The sequence below is a fragment of the Heteronotia binoei genome, chromosome 1, assembly GCF_032191835.1.
Source record: "Heteronotia binoei isolate CCM8104 ecotype False Entrance Well chromosome 1, APGP_CSIRO_Hbin_v1, whole genome shotgun sequence".
Taxonomy (NCBI): domain Eukaryota; kingdom Metazoa; phylum Chordata; class Lepidosauria; order Squamata; family Gekkonidae; genus Heteronotia; species Heteronotia binoei.
Window position 1 is genome coordinate 135858042 of NC_083223.1, and position 21714 is coordinate 135879755.

Consider the following 21714-nt stretch of genomic DNA (forward strand, 5'->3'; position numbering starts at 1 on the left):
TTAATATAAACAATATGTCTTGATTAGCTTGCCCATACAGATAAAAAATAATATCCTCTTATCTTCACAAACAACAAAAGTAACTCATAGCTATACTTGTTATTTAATAAGGAGATAATGATTTAAGTAGCAATAATTCTATAATTCCTAAAAAAAAAATACCAATACCAGTTTAAAAGTTTGCTCACAGTAGCTCTTAGAAAAAATAAGACAATATTCCCTATAGCCTTATCATTCAAGAACATTATGAGCATAGCCCAAGTGCCATAAACTTATTTGAAATAGCAGACAGTTTCTAAGTGTTCTTTGGTGATAACTTAATTTAATAAGTGAAACATTTCCCCAAACACAATTCAACCAATCTCTGGGTTTGAGAGTCTAGTTCCATCACCACCCACTCTAAAAGGATTTTTCTAGCAGTTCCAAGAAGGGTTAAGGCAGAGGTATTGAATGCATTCGTTATGAGGGCCGGATCTGACATAAATGAGACCTATCAGGCAGGGCCGTGTGTGTCATAAAATGTAATGCCAGGTAGCAGGTATATAAATTTTGTGAAGGACACAGACAAACACAATTAAAGATTTTTTAAAAAAACTTAAAATATGCTTAAAGATTGGCATACTTGCAATATTTTGCTTATGTAACAGTTTCTGATAACTGACACCTCTTGCTCTGAATTACTGCATCAAAATCTGGAGACAATGTCTGTGCTGTAGCAATCTTGACTATGCTGTCCAGGTGTTGTTCAGGTGTGTCTGTAAATTGCAAACCTACTTTTGATTTATTGACATTCATTACAGAAATCTCATGGAGAAAATATGAAATGGCTGAGAATTGTGAGCTTTTGTACATAAGTTGCTTCATGTGCAGCCAATGTAAAAACAGAGGCTTTGCTCTGCAGCTCCTATGCAATTCAGCAAGGCTGGCAGAACAAGCAGTGATGCACAAGGAAGCAAGAGATGGAAAAGGAAGCAGATGACAGTGGGCGTTTTCGCACTGACCTTCAAGTGGCACGACCACCCTCTTCACACCGGAGGATCTGCCCGGATTTCGCACAAGAAGCGCCGGCGCACCCAAAAGAGCCGGCTACTTCCGTCGCGAAACCCGCTCAAACGTTTTCCTGCTTCTTGGCGGTTTCCGTTTGAGCGGGTTTCGCAACGGAAGTAGCCGGCTCTTTTGGGTGCGCCGGCGCTTCTTGTGCGAAATCCGGGCAGATCCTCCGGTGTGAAGAGGGTGGTCGCGCTACTTGAAGGTCAGTGCGAAAACGCCCAGTGAGTTGCTCATGGGCCTGATAGGAGCCTTCCGGGCAGATCCTCCGGTGTGAAGAGGGTGGTCGCGCTACTTGAAGGTCAGTGCGAAAACGCCCAGTGAGTTGCTCATGGGCCTGATAGGAGCCTTCTGGGTTAAGGCATATTCCAAGTTCCAAAATGACATATTCCAAAATGGCACAATCTTTAATATAGCCCAGTAATATAATCCAGCCCTCAGGCCACATGTTTGACACCCCTGGGTTAAGGCATATTCCAAGTTCCAAAATGACATATTCCAAAATGGCACAATCTTTAATATAGCCCAGTAATATAATCCTTGGATCATGAAATAAACTAATATTTAATATACCATTAAAGAAGTGGATTACAAAATCCCCCAAAATCTATATTGCTATATGTTTGCACAGCTCCAAAAATATGAACAAAATTGGCACCAAATGATCCAGATCTCCTTGTAAATTCTTATGCATAATAGTTAGCTTATGTGTAGTAAGATTCCACTAAAAGAAACATTTTAAGAAATTCTGCCTCAAGTTGTGAACATAAGTCTAGGCAAGGTGGTATTTAGTAATAATTTTCACTCCTTTGGTCTGATATTTATCTATAAACCCCTATTCCGTTTATTGTGGTAACTAAAAGAGACCTCTATATTTTCAAACAAAAGGGATATTCACAATAGATCCTCTAAATATATTATCTGTACTATCACCTCAAACAAGGTTTTAGATCATAAACCACTATATTTTCCTATTAGAGTATTAAGCATGTGTCTAACTGGAAAAAAATTGAAACAAACAGGGTTTCTTGTCCAATGTAAAAGTAATTTTCTCATAGCTCAAAACCAGCTCATTACTAACTAGATATTCTATCATCCATACCTTTATAGCTTATAATCACTTAAAACCATGATTTGATGTGATCGGTCATTACAGAAAAGGGAAGTCAATAGAGAAAGTCCAGAGAAACATTAAAGGTTTCACATTATACCATCCTAGGAACACTGCTTTTAAGTAAGGACTATCCATATTTAAATTTCTTTGCTGAAATCGAATTACATCTTTCAAGCAATATCTAGCAGTAATATTCCAAAATGAATGTTTCCTTAAAAATGAAAATTCATTCCTTCAGATCGGCTAATCTAATAGTTCTGTAATATAATTTCAAATTTGGTAGACTTCTCTTACCAACTGGCTGCATAAGCACTTTAAAGAAATTCCAGGATGCTTGTCTAACCAAACAAAATCTCTTATTAACTTTTTCCAGTGTGAAAAAGGGCTGGATTCAATGGTATATTAATAAATAAGCCAAGGGTTTTTGGATGAGTATTCACTTTAACATAATCCTACTCATCCTAGATAAAGGCAATGCTCCCCAAGATTTTAATTCCTCTTTGAGCTCAAGAAAAAGTTTCTGATGATTAAACTACAGTAAAACTTTTATATTTTGCTGAACTCAGACCCCAACAGGTTGATTTTTCCATGGAATCAAACACAGCTCAGAAATACTATTTTTACAAGCATCAGATATATTAAGACCTAACCATTCTAATTTAGTTAAATTATCTTTGTATCCTGAATTCTTACCAAACACAGAGATTGCACCCCAGATTTCAATTACAGATATGTAAGCCAAAATGCCCTCAAAACGAGGTTGGGGAATTGTCAGGTGGGCACCTGGCTCACTCAGGATCTTTTTACCTGTGTATACAGGATTACCACGTCCAGAAAAGTAATGCTTAAAATATTAGGGACTCTAATTAAGTAAAACAGTTAAAATTTATTAAGAAAAATATAGGCTTCCATACAAGATACAATATTCATAAATCTTTCATACAGTCCTAGGAAATATAGATAGATGGATAGGGGAACACATAGGTAGATGAACAGGGTGATATTTACCGATTGTAGTCTTCAAGGAAGGCTCCAATGGCAATGACTGAGGAAGTGGGAAGGGACCTGAAACTGATCAGGAATCAGGGATGGATCTATGCAGCGGAATTTGGGATACTGATAGAAGTACACCTGTGAGTAGCTAGTCCACAGATTATAAGAACTCTCTTGAGCCCTTAGGGGATGGGTGGTACGAGGGAGGAGGAAGGTGGTCAGCTGGTGCATGACCTCATGAAAAGGGGAGGTTTTGCAGTGACCATAAGGGCTGGACTACTGCGACAACCAATAGAAAGTTCATTGGTGGCACCTAATTGGGTGCTTGCTCTTGACCAATGGACTAGCCTGGATCCTGGATGCCTGAGTGAACTTTCAGGTTGAAATGGACCAAGGGGAGGCTCCAAAATGGCAGTTGGGAAGAAGAATAGAGAGATTACTTGGGTGGGGAGATACTTAGGACTATTAGACTTATCTAAAGGGTGACAATAGAGAGTCAAATCATGGCCTAGGTAACACCCAGTTTGTACAAAGAAACTTGGCTCTGGCTGAAGATGGTCTTCTCTTCTTCTGTCTTCTCCTTGGCCCTAGTCTTTATCTTGAGTTCCATCAAACAAAGAAAGTGGCGGTTGGATGATTAACCACTCCTGGGGTGGGTAGGTTGCTTGCAGGCACAGGTGACATCTGCTGTGTATGTGAGCCGTCCGCTTCACTGGAATGGAGTCAAGCCTGGTAGGAAGATAGCTGCGTGCAGTGTTAGCCCTCCACGGTGGATTCCATGGTCAGAACTTCAAAACCATTCACCTGGATAGCTCCTGGTGGCGCAGTTTCCCCCGCTTCATGACTGGGATGGACGTCATACAGAATGACGGGAAACCATCTGTTCTTCTGGTGGGCACTCTTGTACCAGTCTAGAGTGCCTTTGTAGCGTTATGGCTGCTAGTACTGCATAAGTCCCTTTTGCACCTGGATAGGTTTACTCACACTCTCTGGCCAGACATGTGTGAGTCACTTTTCCAGGTGCTCTGGCAACCAAGCTGGTGATCATGATGTTCTGTAAGGGGATTTTTCCTCACAGATAGTATTGGTCTAGTTAAAGTAAGAGCAGTATCATCTGCATATAAACATAACTTAGACATTTATTTCCCAAAGGAGACTCCATATACGTTTTGATTATTTTTAATTACTAATGCTAGTGGTAAAATGGGGGCAGTCATGTTTGCACTTTACCAGTCTTCCCAGCCATAGATAAAGTGTGTGTGGGGGGGTATTTTTTTAAAAAAACCAAAAGGCTATTCAGGGTAGCAGCTGAATCTTCCCATGAGGACAGACACTTTTTCTTCCAGTGAGCCAGGCTGTGGGCAAAAGTGCCCAATGTGATGAGGAAGGAATCAGAGATGTTCTTTTACTCTAAGGGAAATAAATTCCTTCTGTCACTGGAGACCTTGCCTGGGATCCAACCCTATTACTCTATGAAGATTTCCTACTCCTAAGACTTGTTTTCATTTGATCTTGGTACATATTTTCATTGTTCTACTTTACTGACTTTTCTAGATATACCAAAATGAAGACTGCAACCAACATCTATATCTTCAACCTTGCCCTGGCAGATGCCTTAGCAACAAGTACACTGCCATTCCAAAGTGTGAATTATCTATTGGGAACATGGCCATTTGGTACAACCATTTGTAAGACTGTTATCTCCATAGACTACTACAATATGTTCACAAGCATTTTCACTCTTTGCACTATGAGTGTGGATCGTTATATAGCAGTTTGTCACCCAGTCAAGGCTCTTGATTTCCGCACTCCCAGAAATGCCAAAATTGTCAATGTCTGCAACTGGATTGTCTCTTCAGCTATTGGTATCCCAGTTATGATCATGGCAACCACAAAAGAAAATAATGGTAAGTAAGGATTCCACTTCCATTTCCATCTATCTCAGTATATGACAGATACCTGGGCATCACTCACTCAGGCATCTGAATTATTATGATACTTTTCAAGGCAACTCAATTATTAGAAACATCCAAAACTTTGACTATAATCAATTTCTATCAAAATTGGAATCCCTAAAATATAATAATAATAATAGGAATCCCAAATGCTTTCCAAAATGGTGCTATTTGTACACTAACAGCTAGCTGAAATTCAGCATTTGACCTCCTGCTCACTAGAAAAACTTGACATTTGCAAGCTATGATATAGCAACATGGAATGATGCATACCTCCAAATTGTCTGTGTAATTCCAGCCCCCACCCCACCCGGAAAGCTGAAATTCAATTTAATATTTGATGTGAATTTGGTAGATCAGGACATACTGATCATTAGAAAAGCTTCAAAATAGGACAGTTTTACACCTAGCTATTAAACAAACTTAACCTCATAATTGTGACCATTATTACTTGTAACTGTAACCATTATTTCAGCTAGGACATGAGAGGTGATATGTGATATGGACTGTTGGGCTTTTATCATGTCTTCACAGACTTCAGTCAGACTAGGATTTGAAAGAGGGGGCTTTCTATCATCAGACAGAAGCATGTTTCTATACATACAGAATGCTAGTACAGTTTACTAACATGTGGTGAGAAGTATGTATATAACTCTCTCTATAGGCAGCAGCCAACTGTAATAAATGTATTGTTTTATTTTATTCAAACATTTATATTTTAAAACTTTATGTGTAAAAAAGGCTTTGCTTGATTACTTAGTGAAAACTATTTATAAATCAAGATACTGTTAAGTACAAAAGAAGAGTTGTTTGTTTTTGAGATCATTTTGTACTGAATCTGCTTCTACAGCAGAGAATGCACAGGGGAATAGGAAAGATGACTTTTTCTTATAGGAACAGGTGGCAGATGTTTTTGTATTAAGTTGCTAGTTATCTCACCCTTTTTTCTACTGACACAAAAGAACTGACAGAATATGAATGAAGACATCTATAAATGTTTCCATTACACTATCCAAGTTATTCAAAACATATCAGTTATCAGCTGTGATCAATATTACTCCAGTCCATCTGAAAATCACTTAGAAACCTTGCCTTCTGATTTCATTGTTTAAATATTTGATACTTAGATGTTTATTTACATCTAACTTTTCTCCCAGTCAATGGGACTCAAAGCAATGTACTCTTATTAAAATCTGCTAAAATCTCAGTAAATGTGTTCAGGTCATTTGGCCTGCATAAAAAATGGTGGTGGGTTTATTCTCTCTCACTGTTTCATGAAAATATGTTGGATTTTTACCAATTAAAAAGGACTAATCCAGAGTTGTGAAGTAAGCAAATGTTCACAAAATCAGAACTTTATTCTGATGCTGATTTACTTTTTCTTGATGTTTCATTGCTTAATAGTTTTAAACTGCCTTAATTAGAGCTTTCATTATTACCACTGAATACTACTTTAAGAATTCTGTAGCAAAGAGAGGCAGGGAGCCATCACATTTTATTCAGTGGAGCTTACTGCTAGGGATGCCATCCTTCCGGTGGGACTTGGAGATCTCCCAAATTTATAGCTCATCTCCAGGCAACAGAGATCAGTTCCCCTGAAGAAAATGGGTGCTTCGGAAGGTAGACTCTATGAGATTGTAACTACTGAGGTCCCTGTCCTCTTGAGGCTCCATCCCCAATTCTCCAGAAGTTTCCCAACCGGGATCTGGCAACCCTATCCCCCCATCCCCAGCCAGTAACCAGGAGGACTTGGCAACCCTAGCTTACTCCCAGGAAAGTGATTAATGATAAATGATTAATCTCATTAATTCCAGGTTAATATATTAAAGATGTTAACAATACAAGATAAGATTTGGAGAAGTTATGCTAACTTCATTCTATGATCCAAACAATCAAGAGGAAAACAAAACAAAACAAAAATCATGGCTAAGAGTGACCTTATATCCCCAGTATCACCACTCAACAGCCCATATAAACCACTCCCCCCCACACCAAGGAAACAAAAGGAGCTGTGGAGTGGAGGGTCTGGGACTGCTGACTCATAGAAGCAACTCAAAAGTTATAGAATCCAAGCACAGGAACTGTGCATATCTTTATTTTAGATACCAATATCACACAATCTCAGCTAGCTATGGTTCTTGATAAAACTTGCAGAAAAATGGAAATGCTACAATAAACAAGTAAATGATTAAAATGTAAACAATGACTAAAGTCAATCAACAAAAGATTCTAAGATTCAATAAACTAGCAGAAATTCTGGAAAATTTAAAATGCAAACAGGTAAAAAAAAAAAATAAAAGAGATATACTATGATATATTCCCTCACTTCCCAAACACAGATGAGTTCCAAACAAAGTGCTTGTTGGAGAGATGGTATCATATGAGAAACTTACTTAATGTATAACTAATACAGGGTTTGTTTACTCCATTTGAACTCTGGGGGGAGCTGTACTGTATACACTGTACTGCTCCCAGCCTACAAAATGCTTCCCTTGTCCTCACCCCACCCTACTCTTGTTGTGCTCCCTCTCTCTGCTTGTAAGTACATTTTTTATATCCTAGAGGTCTGTTTGCAGTTGGAAGGCCTAGCGTTAGTTAATGCAAATCCTATTGTTGTTGTAAATGTTATTGAAAGCGACTCTGCATGTGTAGAAACAGACTATTTCTTCAACTCTCATAACAGGTTATGAATCCAGCTCCCATTGAAAGAAAGCTATAGCTGTGGATCTATGAGAAAGGAAAAGCATATCCAGTTATACAGAGGAGGATGGCAAGCAGTGCAGTGAGCACACTGAATAATGACAGTTATCAGTTCTGGAAACTCAAAGCAAAAATGCTGCTATCCAAATATAACCTCTGGGATGTCTTAAGCAGTGACAGATCAGTTGATAATCCAGCACATGAGATCAGAAAAACAGGCAAGCAAAGGCAATCATAGACCTGTAGTGGAAGATGATCATTTGATCTACATAAGAAAAGAAGTAGGCATAGTTAAAGGTTTATGGAATGCACTTCAGAAACTGCATGCATGTTCAAACCTAAACAGGAAGTTAGATGAGACTATGCAAGTTAAATGCAACAAACCAGAGAGCAGTGTATGTGTGAACATGTAAATGCCATGCTAGAAACTGTGGAACAACTATGTGGATTTCTGGAAGAAACAAAAGACAGGCACATAGCTGCCCTGTTAATATGTAGTGTCACAAAACTGTGTGATTCCCCCGCCCCCCATCAATGTCTTTGAGACCAAGCCAGAAGCAGATCTAGCACTGGAATGGGTTAAAGGAAACTATTGGATGACTGCAATAGCAGAAAGGACCTTCAAGCAGATGAAAAACTGGAGATGGTTAGATGAGGTAACAATTGGCTATGAATTCTAAGGTGCACTATGCCATCTAAGGGGGACACAAAAAACTCCTTGTGAAAATTTCACCCAAACTAGAGTCAAGCCTTCTGTCAGTGGAGTGTCTTACCAGTAATGACCTCATAGTGCAATTTCAAGTATGTGAACTTCAGAAGGGGATGAAGTTATAGCCAGAGGAATTATGATTGAGCACCTGTACAAGCTTACCCAACAAAATTAGTATGCTAGAGCTACTACTCCAGTTTGTCATGCCAAATGCATTCACCTGCCGTACAGATATTTAGGACATAGACCTCTAGATACTATGAGAGCTTGAAAAGTGGGATTTAAGCAAGAGCATGAAGATGTGGATGTGTGTTAAATGCCATCAAGGGGCCTATCATGTCCTTGTTCTTTTTCTTACTTTGTACATAAGAAAAGAACATTTCCCCCTTGTTTTTAACATCTCTTGCTAGCCTAAGCTCATACTGAACGTTAGTTTCCTAGTTCTCTCTCCACAAGCACTGGTTATTTGTTTATATTCATCCTTGGTTACAAGACCCTCCTTCCATTTCCTAAATGTGTCATTATTTCTCAAGTCTTTAGAGAACTGTTTATGGAGCCACATTGGCATCTTTGGGCTTCTCCCATTTTTCCTTCTCATTGTGCCTTCAGTATTTCCCTTTTGAGAAACTCCCACCCTTCTTGAACTCCCTTCTCCTCAAGTATTTCTGACCATGGGATTTTACCCAGCATCACTCTAAGTTTGTCAAAATTTGCTTTCCTGAAGTTCAACCTATATGTCTGACTATGTACAGCTTTTCCCTTCACCAACACTGTAGATTCCAAATTCACATGGTCACTACTACCCAGGGTGTCCACTTTCACCTCATCAACCAGTTCTTCTCTGTTGGTGAGAATCAAGTCCAAGATGGCAGATCCCCTTGTTTCCTTCTCCACTTTCTGGAAAATTAAGTTGTCAGCAAGACAAGTCAGGAATTTGTTTGATCTTTCATTTTTAGCAGAGTTGGACTTCCAACAGATGTCCTGGTAAGTGAAATCTCCCATGACCACTGTGTTCTTTCTCTTTGAGAACTTTGCAGTCTGTTGTAGGAGTATCTCATCTAAGTCAGTAATTGACTGAGACCCTGCCTGACTTGGTGGTCTATAGCAGACTCCCAGCATAATATCACTGTTATTTCTTACCCCTTTTATTTTTACCCAGAGACTCTAAACTGAATTGCCATGCTCAGATCGACAAATTTCCTCACAAGTATATACTTCCTTAACATATAATGCTATGCTTCCATCCTTCCTTATTTGTCTGTCCCTTTTAAATAAGTTGTACCCCTCAATCCCAATATTCCAATTTTGAGCTCAAGAACAGGTGGTCCTTCTTCCTGTGCAAGGTTTCTAAGGCCTAGACTAAGCAGAGAGCATCCCTGATTCAGCCAAAGCACAGTTTAAGTCCAGTGGAACCTTTAAGACCAACAAAGTTTTATTCAAGCTTCTTCAGATGCAATGAAATGGAAATTACCAGCCCATACATATAGGTAGAGGGTGAGCAGCAAATTAGCATGCACCATAATGAAGATGTTTAACAGATTCAAGAACCAAACAGGAATAACAAGCTTAGTTATAGGGTTGCCATTTGCTTGGGTTTAATTCTGGAGGAAAACATAGTGAACAAAATAAATATGTAAAAACTGGAGATTGATGGGCAGATGTATCCTTAACTGTGGAATGCTGAGAGTAATTGACTGAGATCCCGCCATTAGGCTCCACTCATCTCTTCTCAAGCATGGAGGTGACCTTACAGCATCTTCTTCTTTGATGGGTTGGTAGTTGAAGTGGGGCAATTGGCTATGTAGAGTATCTCCAAACCAGAGAAATATATTCCAGTCTACCATTCCAAATTACATTGCATTCTACTGTTCTTTATATTACATTACAATCTAAACTATAAACTTCTTTCTTCCCCTTCTCTGAAGGGGAAATGGTATAGGAATGCTGAAGGCTGCTTTTCCCAGTTCATCATCAATTTTTTTTGGGGGGGGGGGGGGACTCATCTCCAGAAAGAAGGGAGCTTATTTATCTCTTTTTCCTCCTTTTCCTCATAATCTTTGCTCCTGTGGAGGTTGAGTACCCAGCAGGGAAATCCTCCTCAGCCCTGTCCTGACAGAATTTAAAAATCACCATGTAAATACTATTATACAAATAGCTGCTATGTGGAAAAAAAATCCACTCAAAATAACTCACCAGAGCCTGTGTCATAGACTACAACCAGGCAAAACAAGTAGACGTTTGCATTAAGTATTTTCCCGGAGGGGGGAGGACTGTAGAAAAAGCCCAGCAGGAACTCATTTGCATATTAGGCCACACCCCATGATGCCAAGCCAGCTGGAACTGTGTTCCTGTGCATTTCTGCTAAAAAAAAGCCCTGAGTATTTTCAAGGTCAATTTGATCTATAAAGAAAAAATACCAAAAAGAATTCATGTATACTTCATTCATTGTTTATACAGTTAGACAACTGGAGTCACTCACAGATCCCTTGACAGAAGATCTTTTCCTCAGCCAGTATAATATTGATGCAAAATAACATATCAGCATGACCGCTTCACTTTAGCAATCCTTTTAACATACTTATTTTGAATTATAATTCAACTAGGAACTTGTATGTGATATGGAATATAGGACAGACATTTGAGAAAATTCAATAATCCACTAAAATCACTTTGTTTTTGTTTTCACAGGATCTATTGATTGCACCCTTGCATTCTCTCACCCAACGTGGTACTGGGATAATCTGCTGAAAATCTGTGTTTTCATTTTTGCCTTTGTCATGCCAGTCCTCATCATCACAGTATGCTATGGACTCATGATTTTACGCCTGAAGAGTGTCCGAATGCTTTCTGGCTCCAAGGAGAAAGACAGAAATCTCCGAAGGATCACCAGAATGGTCCTTGTGGTAGTAGCTGTTTTTATAGTGTGCTGGACTCCCATTCATATCTATGTTATCATTAATGCCTTGGTCCGTATTCCAGAAACAACTTTCCAAACTGTATCCTGGCACTTCTGCATTGCATTAGGGTACACAAATAGCTGCCTTAATCCCGTGCTTTATGCATTTCTAGATGAAAACTTCAAAAGGTGTTTCAGAGAATTCTGCATCCCAACTACTTCAACAATTGAACAACAAAACTCCACCCGCATTCGACAAAACACTCATGAACGTGCCTCCACTGCCAACACAGTGGATAGGACTAACCATCAGGTATGACTAGCAGTGGAGATGTCATCTCTGGATTCAGGAATTCCTCCGGGTGATGACATGAATTCTGAAGTTACAGTCTTTGCTGATATATAGCTTCTGAAATATTTGCAATGCCCTTTTGATTTATCTTCCTTAACTGGGCTTTTATAGAGAGAAAGAAGCTTGTTAGATAGCTTGAGTTCCCATCAGCTTCTGGAAACCTGGAAGCTCCCAGATACAAGATCAGGCCTGGGTGTGTATATAAGTGCAAGAATGACTAATTAGATAAGGAAGGAAATGCCTTGATAGTTTTTACTCACAGAATGTTTGTTACTGCTCAGTTTTCTAGAACTGTATATATTGACATTTCAAATCAGAACCATGGTCCATATAAACATGAGCTATCAAGCTCTAACCTTCAGCCAGTCTCATGATCAGCTCTGTTGGGTCTCAGACTGTCCTGCTGCTTAGATTGCTTTTTGACACCTTGATAGGCTTTGATAATCCATTTTCTTAGCAGTGTCTTCAGGATGTCCATGATAATGTAATTAAGAAGTAAAATTACTCTGAGATACCTATCTGGCTGGCAGTTATTCATATAAACACACTTTGGTGAGTGCTTTTGTGAAGAAGCTTGCATGAGCTGAATATACAATTTCTCCATTATGTTCACTTTGTGTTTAAAAGCAAAATTATTTAACTAAACAAACCCGAGACAGTCTTGCCTAATATTTTTAGATGGCTTCTGAAGGCAGCATAGAACAATTTCAAATCTGCTCTAAAATAGTAAAAATAACCCCAAAGGGTAAATTGTTTTGTAGAAATATAGTATTATCCTGTTTGTCATACCAATGATGACAAATGAAATTAGTACTTATGGTAATAAGAAACTATGGCAGCCATGAGTAATTAAGGACTTGTATTCCTACTCCTTGTTTGATTATTCAGATGCTGTGGCATGATCGCTCTAGTATTACCCCGCCGATTACACAAATAGCTGGATTATCCATAACTGGCAACAACTTTAACCTTAATACATGCAGCACTTGTTTCTATCACTATTTTCATATGTCTCCTCTTCAGATTAGTCATGTGTATTGCCATCCAACATATTTTCATGCAATTTAAGATATAGGTACAATTGTAGGTAGTACATCTTAGAAAAATTCAGATACAAACAGAATAAGTTATATATTTCCCTTGAAAGCCAGTACAAGAATTTTCAGCTACAAGAATGTTAATACAAATGGGATGGATTCTGCAAATCACAAGATGAAGCTGTTTATAGAGTCAGATCTTCCCTGTTTTCCCCATCAGCCTCTTGTGACTTCAAGAAAGTATTTTGCCTTCATGACTCCCCTGACCAGCATTAGTTTTTTTTAGAATCACAAGGGACTGTTGGTTGAAGGAGAAGATGAAGAATGTCCATTTCTGTGAGTACCTTCCATTCACAGTTCATAGGGTCTGTCCCTATATAAATATATTGAAACCTATACTTTAAAATCCTGATGCATATCAAGAGAACCTTTATACAAGCATAGCATTGTCTTAGTACTACCCTCAGAAACTGATCGTTTTATAGGGTTGCTAGCCCCCAGGTGGCAGTGGGGGGATCTCCTGGTTTTGTAGGTTCATGCCCCCTGCCAGCCAGCTGGCAGCTGCTGGCAGTAGAAAACCCCCCACCCCAACAGCCATGACCCAGCGTGATGTCCCCCAATGTGATAATGTCACACAGAAGTGACATCATCATACTGGGGAATGTCATATGGTGATACTCTGGTGTTTGGCAAAATGCCAGACATCACCACATGACATCCCTGGCATTAGAATGTCACTTCTGTGTGATATTATCACATTGGGGCATTGCACATGGCAATATCACCCCACCCCCTTACAGAAAACTCCTTATCACCTCCTGCCAGTGACACCCTAGGACCTGGCAACCATAATCATTTATGATAAGAAAGATCTCATAAAATCTTGTTTCCATGATCTTCTGCAATGAAGAACTACTGCCCTGTCTGGAATTGTGAATGAACTGAAAAGCCCATTCTAGGAGGCAAACAAGTTCAAACCACTCTAAAACTGGACATATAGCTACCTTCTAAAGGCCTATCAATGATCTAATGTTTAATCATGTGTTTGAATATTAGTATTATTTATAACCAGGCCTCAGATTCAGTGGGAGCTCACAGGAGCACAGCTCCTGAACCTTTCTGAGAGTTCCTCCTTCTCCTTCTGAGAGTTCCACCTCCTTGTCCATTGAATAGTATTGCAGCTTCATAACAATCCCTGGATGAGCTCCACCACCTATTTTTCTACAAAACGACCCCTGTTTATAACTGTATTTGGTTCCTATATTTCTATGGTGCCTTTCCATTCAGGAACACCCAAAGTGATTCTCAGAATGAAACACAAAAGAAATAAAAAATAGGACCTTAATTTAAAATAATTAAAATCCTAGGAACAATTAAAAGTCATATCTGGATGGATCTGTCTTCAGGTGATACCTTCACGTGATCTATAACAATAACACTAGTGACCATACTTCATTCAGGTAGGAATTCCACAGTTTAAGGGTGGCAGCCAAGAAGGCCTTCCTATGAGGCCCCACTAGATGAACTTCCAAAAGCAGCAAGTCCCTCTTGGTGATCTTAGGTTCCTCTAAATTCAGACAGATGGAAATGTTCTTTCAGGTCCTTTGGGTCAAAGTAATTGGGCTTTAAAGATTTTTTTAAAAAGCAATTAGGCCTAGAAACAAGCTAAAAATTAGCATAGCTGGTTGTATAATAGTAGTTTGTATACATACTGTGGTGGTCCTCTGGTGTCATTTTGGCCATTGCATTTTATAACAATTGAGGTGTCCAAATATAACCTCTTCAAAATCAGTTCCACATAGAACACATTACAACTCCAGGAATGGCCACACCTGATAAAAAGCATCCATAGACACCTTTGCCACCTGTCAGCACCTTCAAATTATAAGCCTGATCTTTGTAGCATGTACAACCCCTTCCAGAACAAGCTGTACACCAGTATCCATGACATCATTATTCCTGACCCAAAAAAAAAAAATCCATTTTATCTGGATTAAGTTTCAGTTAATATACCTTCATTTAATCCTTGGTTGTCTCTTGGCACCAGCTCAGCATTTTCTCCACTTCATTGGAATTAGTTTGAGAGACAGAACAATGTATCATCAGCAGGCCTCAGATTCAGTGGGAGCTTACAGGAGCGCAGCTCCTGAACGTTTCTGAAAGTACCACCTCCTCCTTCTGAGAGTTCCACTTCCCTGTCCATTTAATAGTATTGCAGCTGCATAACAATCCCTGGATGAGCTCCGCCACCTATTTTTTGACAAAATGACCCCTGATCATCAGTAAATCGATAACACACCGCTCCAGATCTCCTGGTGATCTCTACCATTGGCTTCATGCATGTGAATGCTAAACATCATGGAGGACAAAATGAAACCTTCATTGTCTGATGATTGCTTACAATATTATATTAGAGAAATGCTCCTGAAAATCATTCCTGAATAAAAAGCAATATGAAAGGGGTTAAGTCATGTGCCTGATTTTCTGGAGAGAGAGAATGTAAATGCAGATTTAAAAACCCAATCACTAACTGCTCCCATAAACTGGAGACCTGTAGAAACAGTGTTCATTAAAATAGTACTGAAAGTGGTCTTGAGATTCAGGCTTAGAGGTCTACCCAAAGAAACAAACTTGCCAAGGGTTCACTGTTTGGTATGGCACCCCCAATACCAAAAGAGACACCTTTGCCACCTGTTTGGTATGGAACCCCCAAAAGAGCATCAGTGTACTACAAGTTTACATGTGTTCCAGTATGTTGCATTCTCTCTAGAACAGGGGTGGCCAACGGTAGCTCTCCAGATGTTTTTTGCCTACAACTCCCATCAGTCCCAGCCATTGGCCATGCTGGCTGGGGCTGATGGGAGTTGCAGGCAAAAAACATCTGGAGAGCGACCGTTGGCCACCCCTGCTCTAGAATGCTTTCCTTTTTTAATGGTGGGAGCATCATTCATGTGGCCCAAAATCCATATAAATTCTGGTCATGTAATTTCTGTAGACCAAATGCTATCTAATTAATTAGGTCTAATTTAGACCTAAATTACATGAGAACTCCAGGAAAGCTCATAAAGAATTCTATTACATGCTTCTGTCATTTATTTATTTAAAAAGACAGTCTTCTTGATTTTATTAGTAGAAGAGCAACCTACTATGGATACTATGGATATCAAATAAAATAGGCCATTAGTACCATTTTATTCTCTTTAGCTTTCAAACTATTGTACTTGGGGAGGGGGGGATGACCAGTTGATTATTTGATTATTTTGTGAAGAAAAGATAAATAGTGTGTGGCTTCTTCATTATGGAAACCGAAGGCAGATAATAAACAGAAAATGAGGAGTTGCCTTTTTGAAGACTATGCACCTTTGAAGCTGGCATTTTCCATCCAAGAATGAAATCTGAAGTAATATATTTCACCTTACTATTAAAATAGCATATACTATTTCTCTAAAGATTTATCAAAGCTGAGGAAAAGTTTCTTCAGCAATAAGGCTCATGTTTGCCACAAAACATGTGTCCTCCATGGTGGCACTAGGACTCTGCCAATATAAAACAACCCCCACACCCAGTAGAAGTATGCTGGTTTATATGAATTGGATCTATCCCATTCAGGCTTTGGGTGGATAGTCCCACCTATGTTTTTGCTATTTGTTTGTGAGAACCTTCTAAAGGTCTCAAGAGTGATAGAAGTACATGTGTTGAGATGAACCCTAGAACCAAATGCTGAACAGTCAAAGGTCTCAGTCACACCATTCAGTGAGTTTGTATGAGTGAGTTTTTCCAACCAGAGTCTGATAATTCAAGGTAAGATAGCATGTAGCCAGAAAAAGGAAGTGTTGGAAAGTTTTTATGGAAAGCTCAGTGGAGTTGATGAAAATGGAAGGATGAGTTAGATGGGGGAAGTTGGGTTAAACAGCAGAGCACTTGAGGCTTGTTGAACATTAGAAAGGGAGTAATGTTCTGGTTTCTTGACAATCCCTTCAGATGGGTTCAGAAACACTGAAGGTCTACTGTAGAATCAGTGCAGTTTTGAAAAAAGGGAATTGCCTGTGAGATGTCAACTTTTTCTGTGATAATGACTCAATTCCAGTAATAATTTCATATCTAATTTTCTTTTTGAAACATATTTTATTCCAAGTGTACATGAGTAATATATCACAATTAACAGTGAATGCATGAACAATCCATATACTGTGTACACTTGATTGTTCTTTATATACGTGTTGAGTGACTATCATGTTATATTCAACACATATTCAGCTGAATGTGTGGCTGAAACCCTACATTTATCCAACTTCATTTTTAAAATGAACGTGTGTTGGATCTTTCTTACAAACAAGTGTATGCATGTACATGGAAGTTGTCTATACTTCCACTGCAACATGTGAACCATACTTATATTCCATGCTATTCATGTTGCCATGTCCTCATCCATGTTACATCCATATCACTGATATTATATTGGCTGTAAATGATCTGTGGGTGCCTTCAAACCTGATGTGAAAGGTGGGTCATATATTACTGGAATCTGGGATAAGGAAGTAAGCTCAACTCAATTACTTGGTTCCTTCTGCTACTGCTACTTAACATTCATATAACAATTTAATCAGGCAGACTGCTTTGCAATTTTAGCTCATTCAGCATCACAAACAGCCCTGTTTCAGTGGAGTAACTAACACTGGGGTTTGTGGGGATTTAATCTAAGGTCATCCAATAAGCCATCCATTGGATGATATTTATTCATATTTATGGTGATAAAGGCAGGATGAAAATGTCTTCATAAATATTAAGAAAGTAAATCAGTCACTTCTGGTGCTGCTCATTTTCCATGGTGATGAAACATCCATGTTTATGTTGGAACTGCCCCAGTGTTTTCAGACTTTGTCAGCTCCAAATGTAATGCGAATGAGTATTCTTGCCTATGCAGAACTACTTTATTCCACTTTGTTGACTGAGACAGGAGAAGTAAATACTAACCAAATTCACCACACATGGTTTGAAGACAACTGGCTGGGGGAATTAGCTCATTTCTCATTGTATTTCTTTCCTTTCAGTTGGAACTTCTGGAAGCTGAAAACCACACTACTGCCGTGATAGGGCCTCCTGCCATGTAGCAGCCACAAGCCAGTGCCACTGAGTGGCCACACTGTTTGCAGTGGGAATGTTTAGGAAACTGATTTTCCTCTCCCTTTCCCAACCAAAGGCAAGTGCCTGCTTTTAAGATCCATCAGAATGATTTGCCTAAATGGCAAATTTCCATGATTCACCTCAAAAGCAAGTAACACACAATATGGTCATGGAAATGTTACACTCATACTCTAGTAAATTAAAAGATAGCCACAAGATATGTACAGTTACTGGGACTGCCCTATACAATATCCAGCTTACAGAACAAAATTTCATAAAAAGCAAATATTCAAGATACAGGAAAATGCTACCCTGACAGCAGTTACCACTTAATGAAAAAGAGCAGTAGTATATCCAGTGCAAAAGGGTTTCAGTAATCCTTTTTATGTAAAGTTATTTTGTTAAGCAGGATTATTTTCCATAAAAATATTGCCAGCACATCTTTCTCAGAAGAAAAAACAGTGCAAAAAACCTGGCTGCAGTAACCACATTTCCAAGCTACCTCTGAGATAGAAAAATCAGTATATTATCTTAGCTGAGACTGAAATCCTCATTTGCTGAAGAGATCCATTTCACTAGGATCAAGGCTTCATTCACAAAAAGATGTGAATAGAAGGGTACTCTTCATCCATATTCTATGCTGAGTTAATGTCTCCTCCTTCTCAACATAGTTTCAAAATATTTGAACAATAAAACAATGGAATGTTCCTTTTGGGTAGCTGTAGAATCAGCTGGCAAGGTTTTGATGCTATTTCTGATTTTCTGCATCAAAAGCAGAGAATAACAGTTAAGTTTTGTAAAAGTCATTGTAAATATCTGTACAGTGTTAACAATATGGAAGCAAAATGTATGGTGATGTATTTTTAAATAAGTATATTCATTAAACTTGCCTATATGCTTTGTAACTCAAACAGCTTTTTTGGTTTTGAAAGCTTTTTTGTATATTTAGATAATAGGCGATAACCTACATTTATATATTATTTCACTGGTCACAGATGTACAATAATTTGTGTCAGTATGTTGCGGGGGGCTTTTGTAATATCATCTGTAAAATAATTAAGCATTACTAAGTTTATTTAGAAAACTATTTACTACTTCAGCAAGAGATTAAAAATTTCTTTGACAATTAATGTAAAGTTTTATTTATATAAGTCATTCTATATAAGGTTTCTGTTCCATTTAACAAATGCCTTCAAGTAGCTAATATAATTAACAGCTTTCAAAAGTATATTCTGTCAAAATAACAGCTATCTTGTCTCTGGCATAAGCAACAGTAATAATCGTAAAGGTAATTTGTAGTTATATCTCATTTTCTACTTGCTGTTCAGCATATGCTCTGTAATTAAATGGCCAACAATTACCCAGAAAGCAAAAAGCACTTTGATGAATTTGTGTATAACGTAAATAAATGCATTTTCATTGTTTTCCCTTTTTAAAGTTTTTAGCACTGCATTTCCATGGTTGCTTTGTTGTTAAATTATATGTAATGCCTGCCTTGTGAAAAAAATATTTTGTCATGACAGAAATCCACTCTTCATGTGGAAGTAAAGTGGTAACATTCGTTTTAAGTAAATGTGGCATCTTTACATTTTGTGTCTATGTGTATGAGAGATTTGCAAAATAAGAAAAAGTGCCTTATGTCTCAATATTCTCTTGAAATCATGCTTTTTTGCTGACCACTAATAGTTTGTAGTATTGAGGGATTGATTTTAGTAACTGTTTTTAAACAAAATAATGCATTACAACCAATCCATCCCACCAATCACTGGCTCTCCAGCCAGCATCTGGCCATTCCGCCGCTCACCCTTGCATCTGTTCTGTTTGTCACCCTTTCCCAACTAATCCACCAGCAAGATCTTGCTCAGAGGAAGAACTGCAAAACTAAGTGACATCCACCCAATATTTTTGGCTTAGAATAAAAAGGATGGGCTCTGGGTAGTCTGAAACCTCAGAATTAGCTAGAAACAAGCAAGATTTTACCTATTTGAAGATATACTTCAAACCATTATTATAAGACTTAATGCGTTTCAAGTACATTATATTTCTAACCACCACCAGCTTCTTTTTCTTCATTACTTAGTGGTCACTTCTTGTTCCCTGTGTGAAGATTTGCCTTTCCTTCTGAAAAATTACCAAAGGGGGGGAAACCATTGTCTCCTATAGTGTTGTCAGTCACTGAACACAGCCTGGACATGTCCCAAAATTACAGCTGATCTCCAGATGACAGAACAATTCCCTTGAAGAAAATTGCTGTTTTGGAATTATATACCAATTATATATCTCCCCAAACCCTGTCATCCCCCAGATTCTACCCTCCAAATTTCCAGGTATTTCCAAACCCAAAGTTGGAAGCCCTATGTATGGAGTGACCTGTGTGTCATCCCCAATGGGATAAATAGCAGTCGTTGAAGGACAAGAGTGTGGGAAAAGGTTGTCATTTGTTCTTCATGCCATAGCTCCTGTCCATATTGGGAAAATTCCTGGGAGATCCATTAAGGCAGGGATGTCAAACATGCAGTTCAGGGACCAAATCAGGCCCCCAGAGGGCTCCTATCAGGCCCTGAAGCAACCAGCTGTTAAAATGCTAACATTTTAAGCATGTTCTTTAAGTTTATTTTTTTTAAAAAAAATATTCAATTGTGTTTTTCTGTGTCCTTTATAAAGTTTATATCCCTGCTACCTAATCTTAAATAGGTACACATATGGCCCAGCCTGACATGGCCTGGCGCAACAAGGTCTCATTTATGTCAGACCCGGCCCTCATAACAAATGAGTTCGACACCCCTACATTAAGGGAACTTCCAGCATCTTGTCTAGTTTGGACCCAAGTTCACGATGGGTGCTGCCCTTTTGTTCATTTTTCCTTGCTTTCAAAAAACCCTTCTCTTTCTCTCTCCATTGTAGGTGGACAAGACCCAAATTCTCTTCAAAGCAAGTGAACCTGGGCGGGGGGGGGGGGGAATCAGGAGCAGAGGCCCAATATAAGGTGAAGATGAAATGGGTTATTTAAAATGAATAAACATGCTGTTTAAAAAAACATGTCCAGAAAGATTAATCCAAGAAGCCAAAAAAAAAATAATCAAAATAATCTCCTTCTCACTTGCTTCCTTCTGTATCACAGCTTGCTTTGCAAGGCTTGCTGAACCGCACAGGAGGTACAGAGCAAAACCTCTATTTTCTCCATCAGCTGAGGCTCTTCCCTTGGGAAAGAAGTGGGAAGGGAGAGCTTGTTCTTCCAGGTACTCTCAATCACACAGCAGAGGTACTGAGCCGAGCCTCTCTTCCTTCCACTGGCTGAGGCTCCTCCCCCACTAGTCCCCTGAGGAAGGAAGGAAAGAGCCAGAGCTTCCTTTGCCCAGTTCCCTGGATCCCATGGGAGAGATACAAAGAAAGTACATTTAAAATGAAATGCTAACATTTTAAGCATGTTCTTTAAGTTTCTTTTTTTTGAAAAAATATTCAATTGTGTTTTTCTGTGTCCTTTATAAAGTTTATATCCCTGCTACCTAATCTTAAATAGGTACACACATGGCCCAGCCTGACATGGCCTGGCCCAACAAGGTCTCATTTATGTCAGACCCGGCCCTCATAACAAATGAGTTTGACACCCCCGCATTAAGGGATCTTCCAGCATCTTGTCTAGTTCACCCAAGTTCAAGATGGGTGCTGCCCTTTTGTTCATTTTTCCTTGCTTTCAAAAAACCCTCCTCTTTCTCTCTCCATTGTAGGTGGACAAGACCCAAATTCTCTTCAAAGCAAGTGAACCTGGGGGGGGGGGAGGGAATCA

General features: G+C 38.9%; 1 protein-coding gene across 2 annotated transcripts in view; it reads left to right on the forward strand.

The window, feature by feature from the left end:
• OPRM1 (opioid receptor mu 1) overlaps positions 1-18380 on the forward strand; it is a 54696-nt gene extending 36316 nt beyond the window's left edge. Inside the window, exons 2-4 of one of the 2 annotated variants that reach the window (XM_060241029.1) lie at positions 4709-5061; positions 11207-11727; positions 17855-18380. In XM_060241029.1, the coding sequence (XP_060097012.1) occupies positions 4709-5061; positions 11207-11727; positions 17855-17914 (934 nt within the window). In that variant the 3' untranslated portion in view covers positions 17915-18380. The remainder of the gene's footprint in view (positions 1-4708; positions 5062-11206; positions 11728-17854) is intronic. The other variant, XM_060241037.1, reaches the window with a different exon arrangement.
• The last annotated feature ends 3334 nt before the right edge of the window (positions 18381-21714 follow it).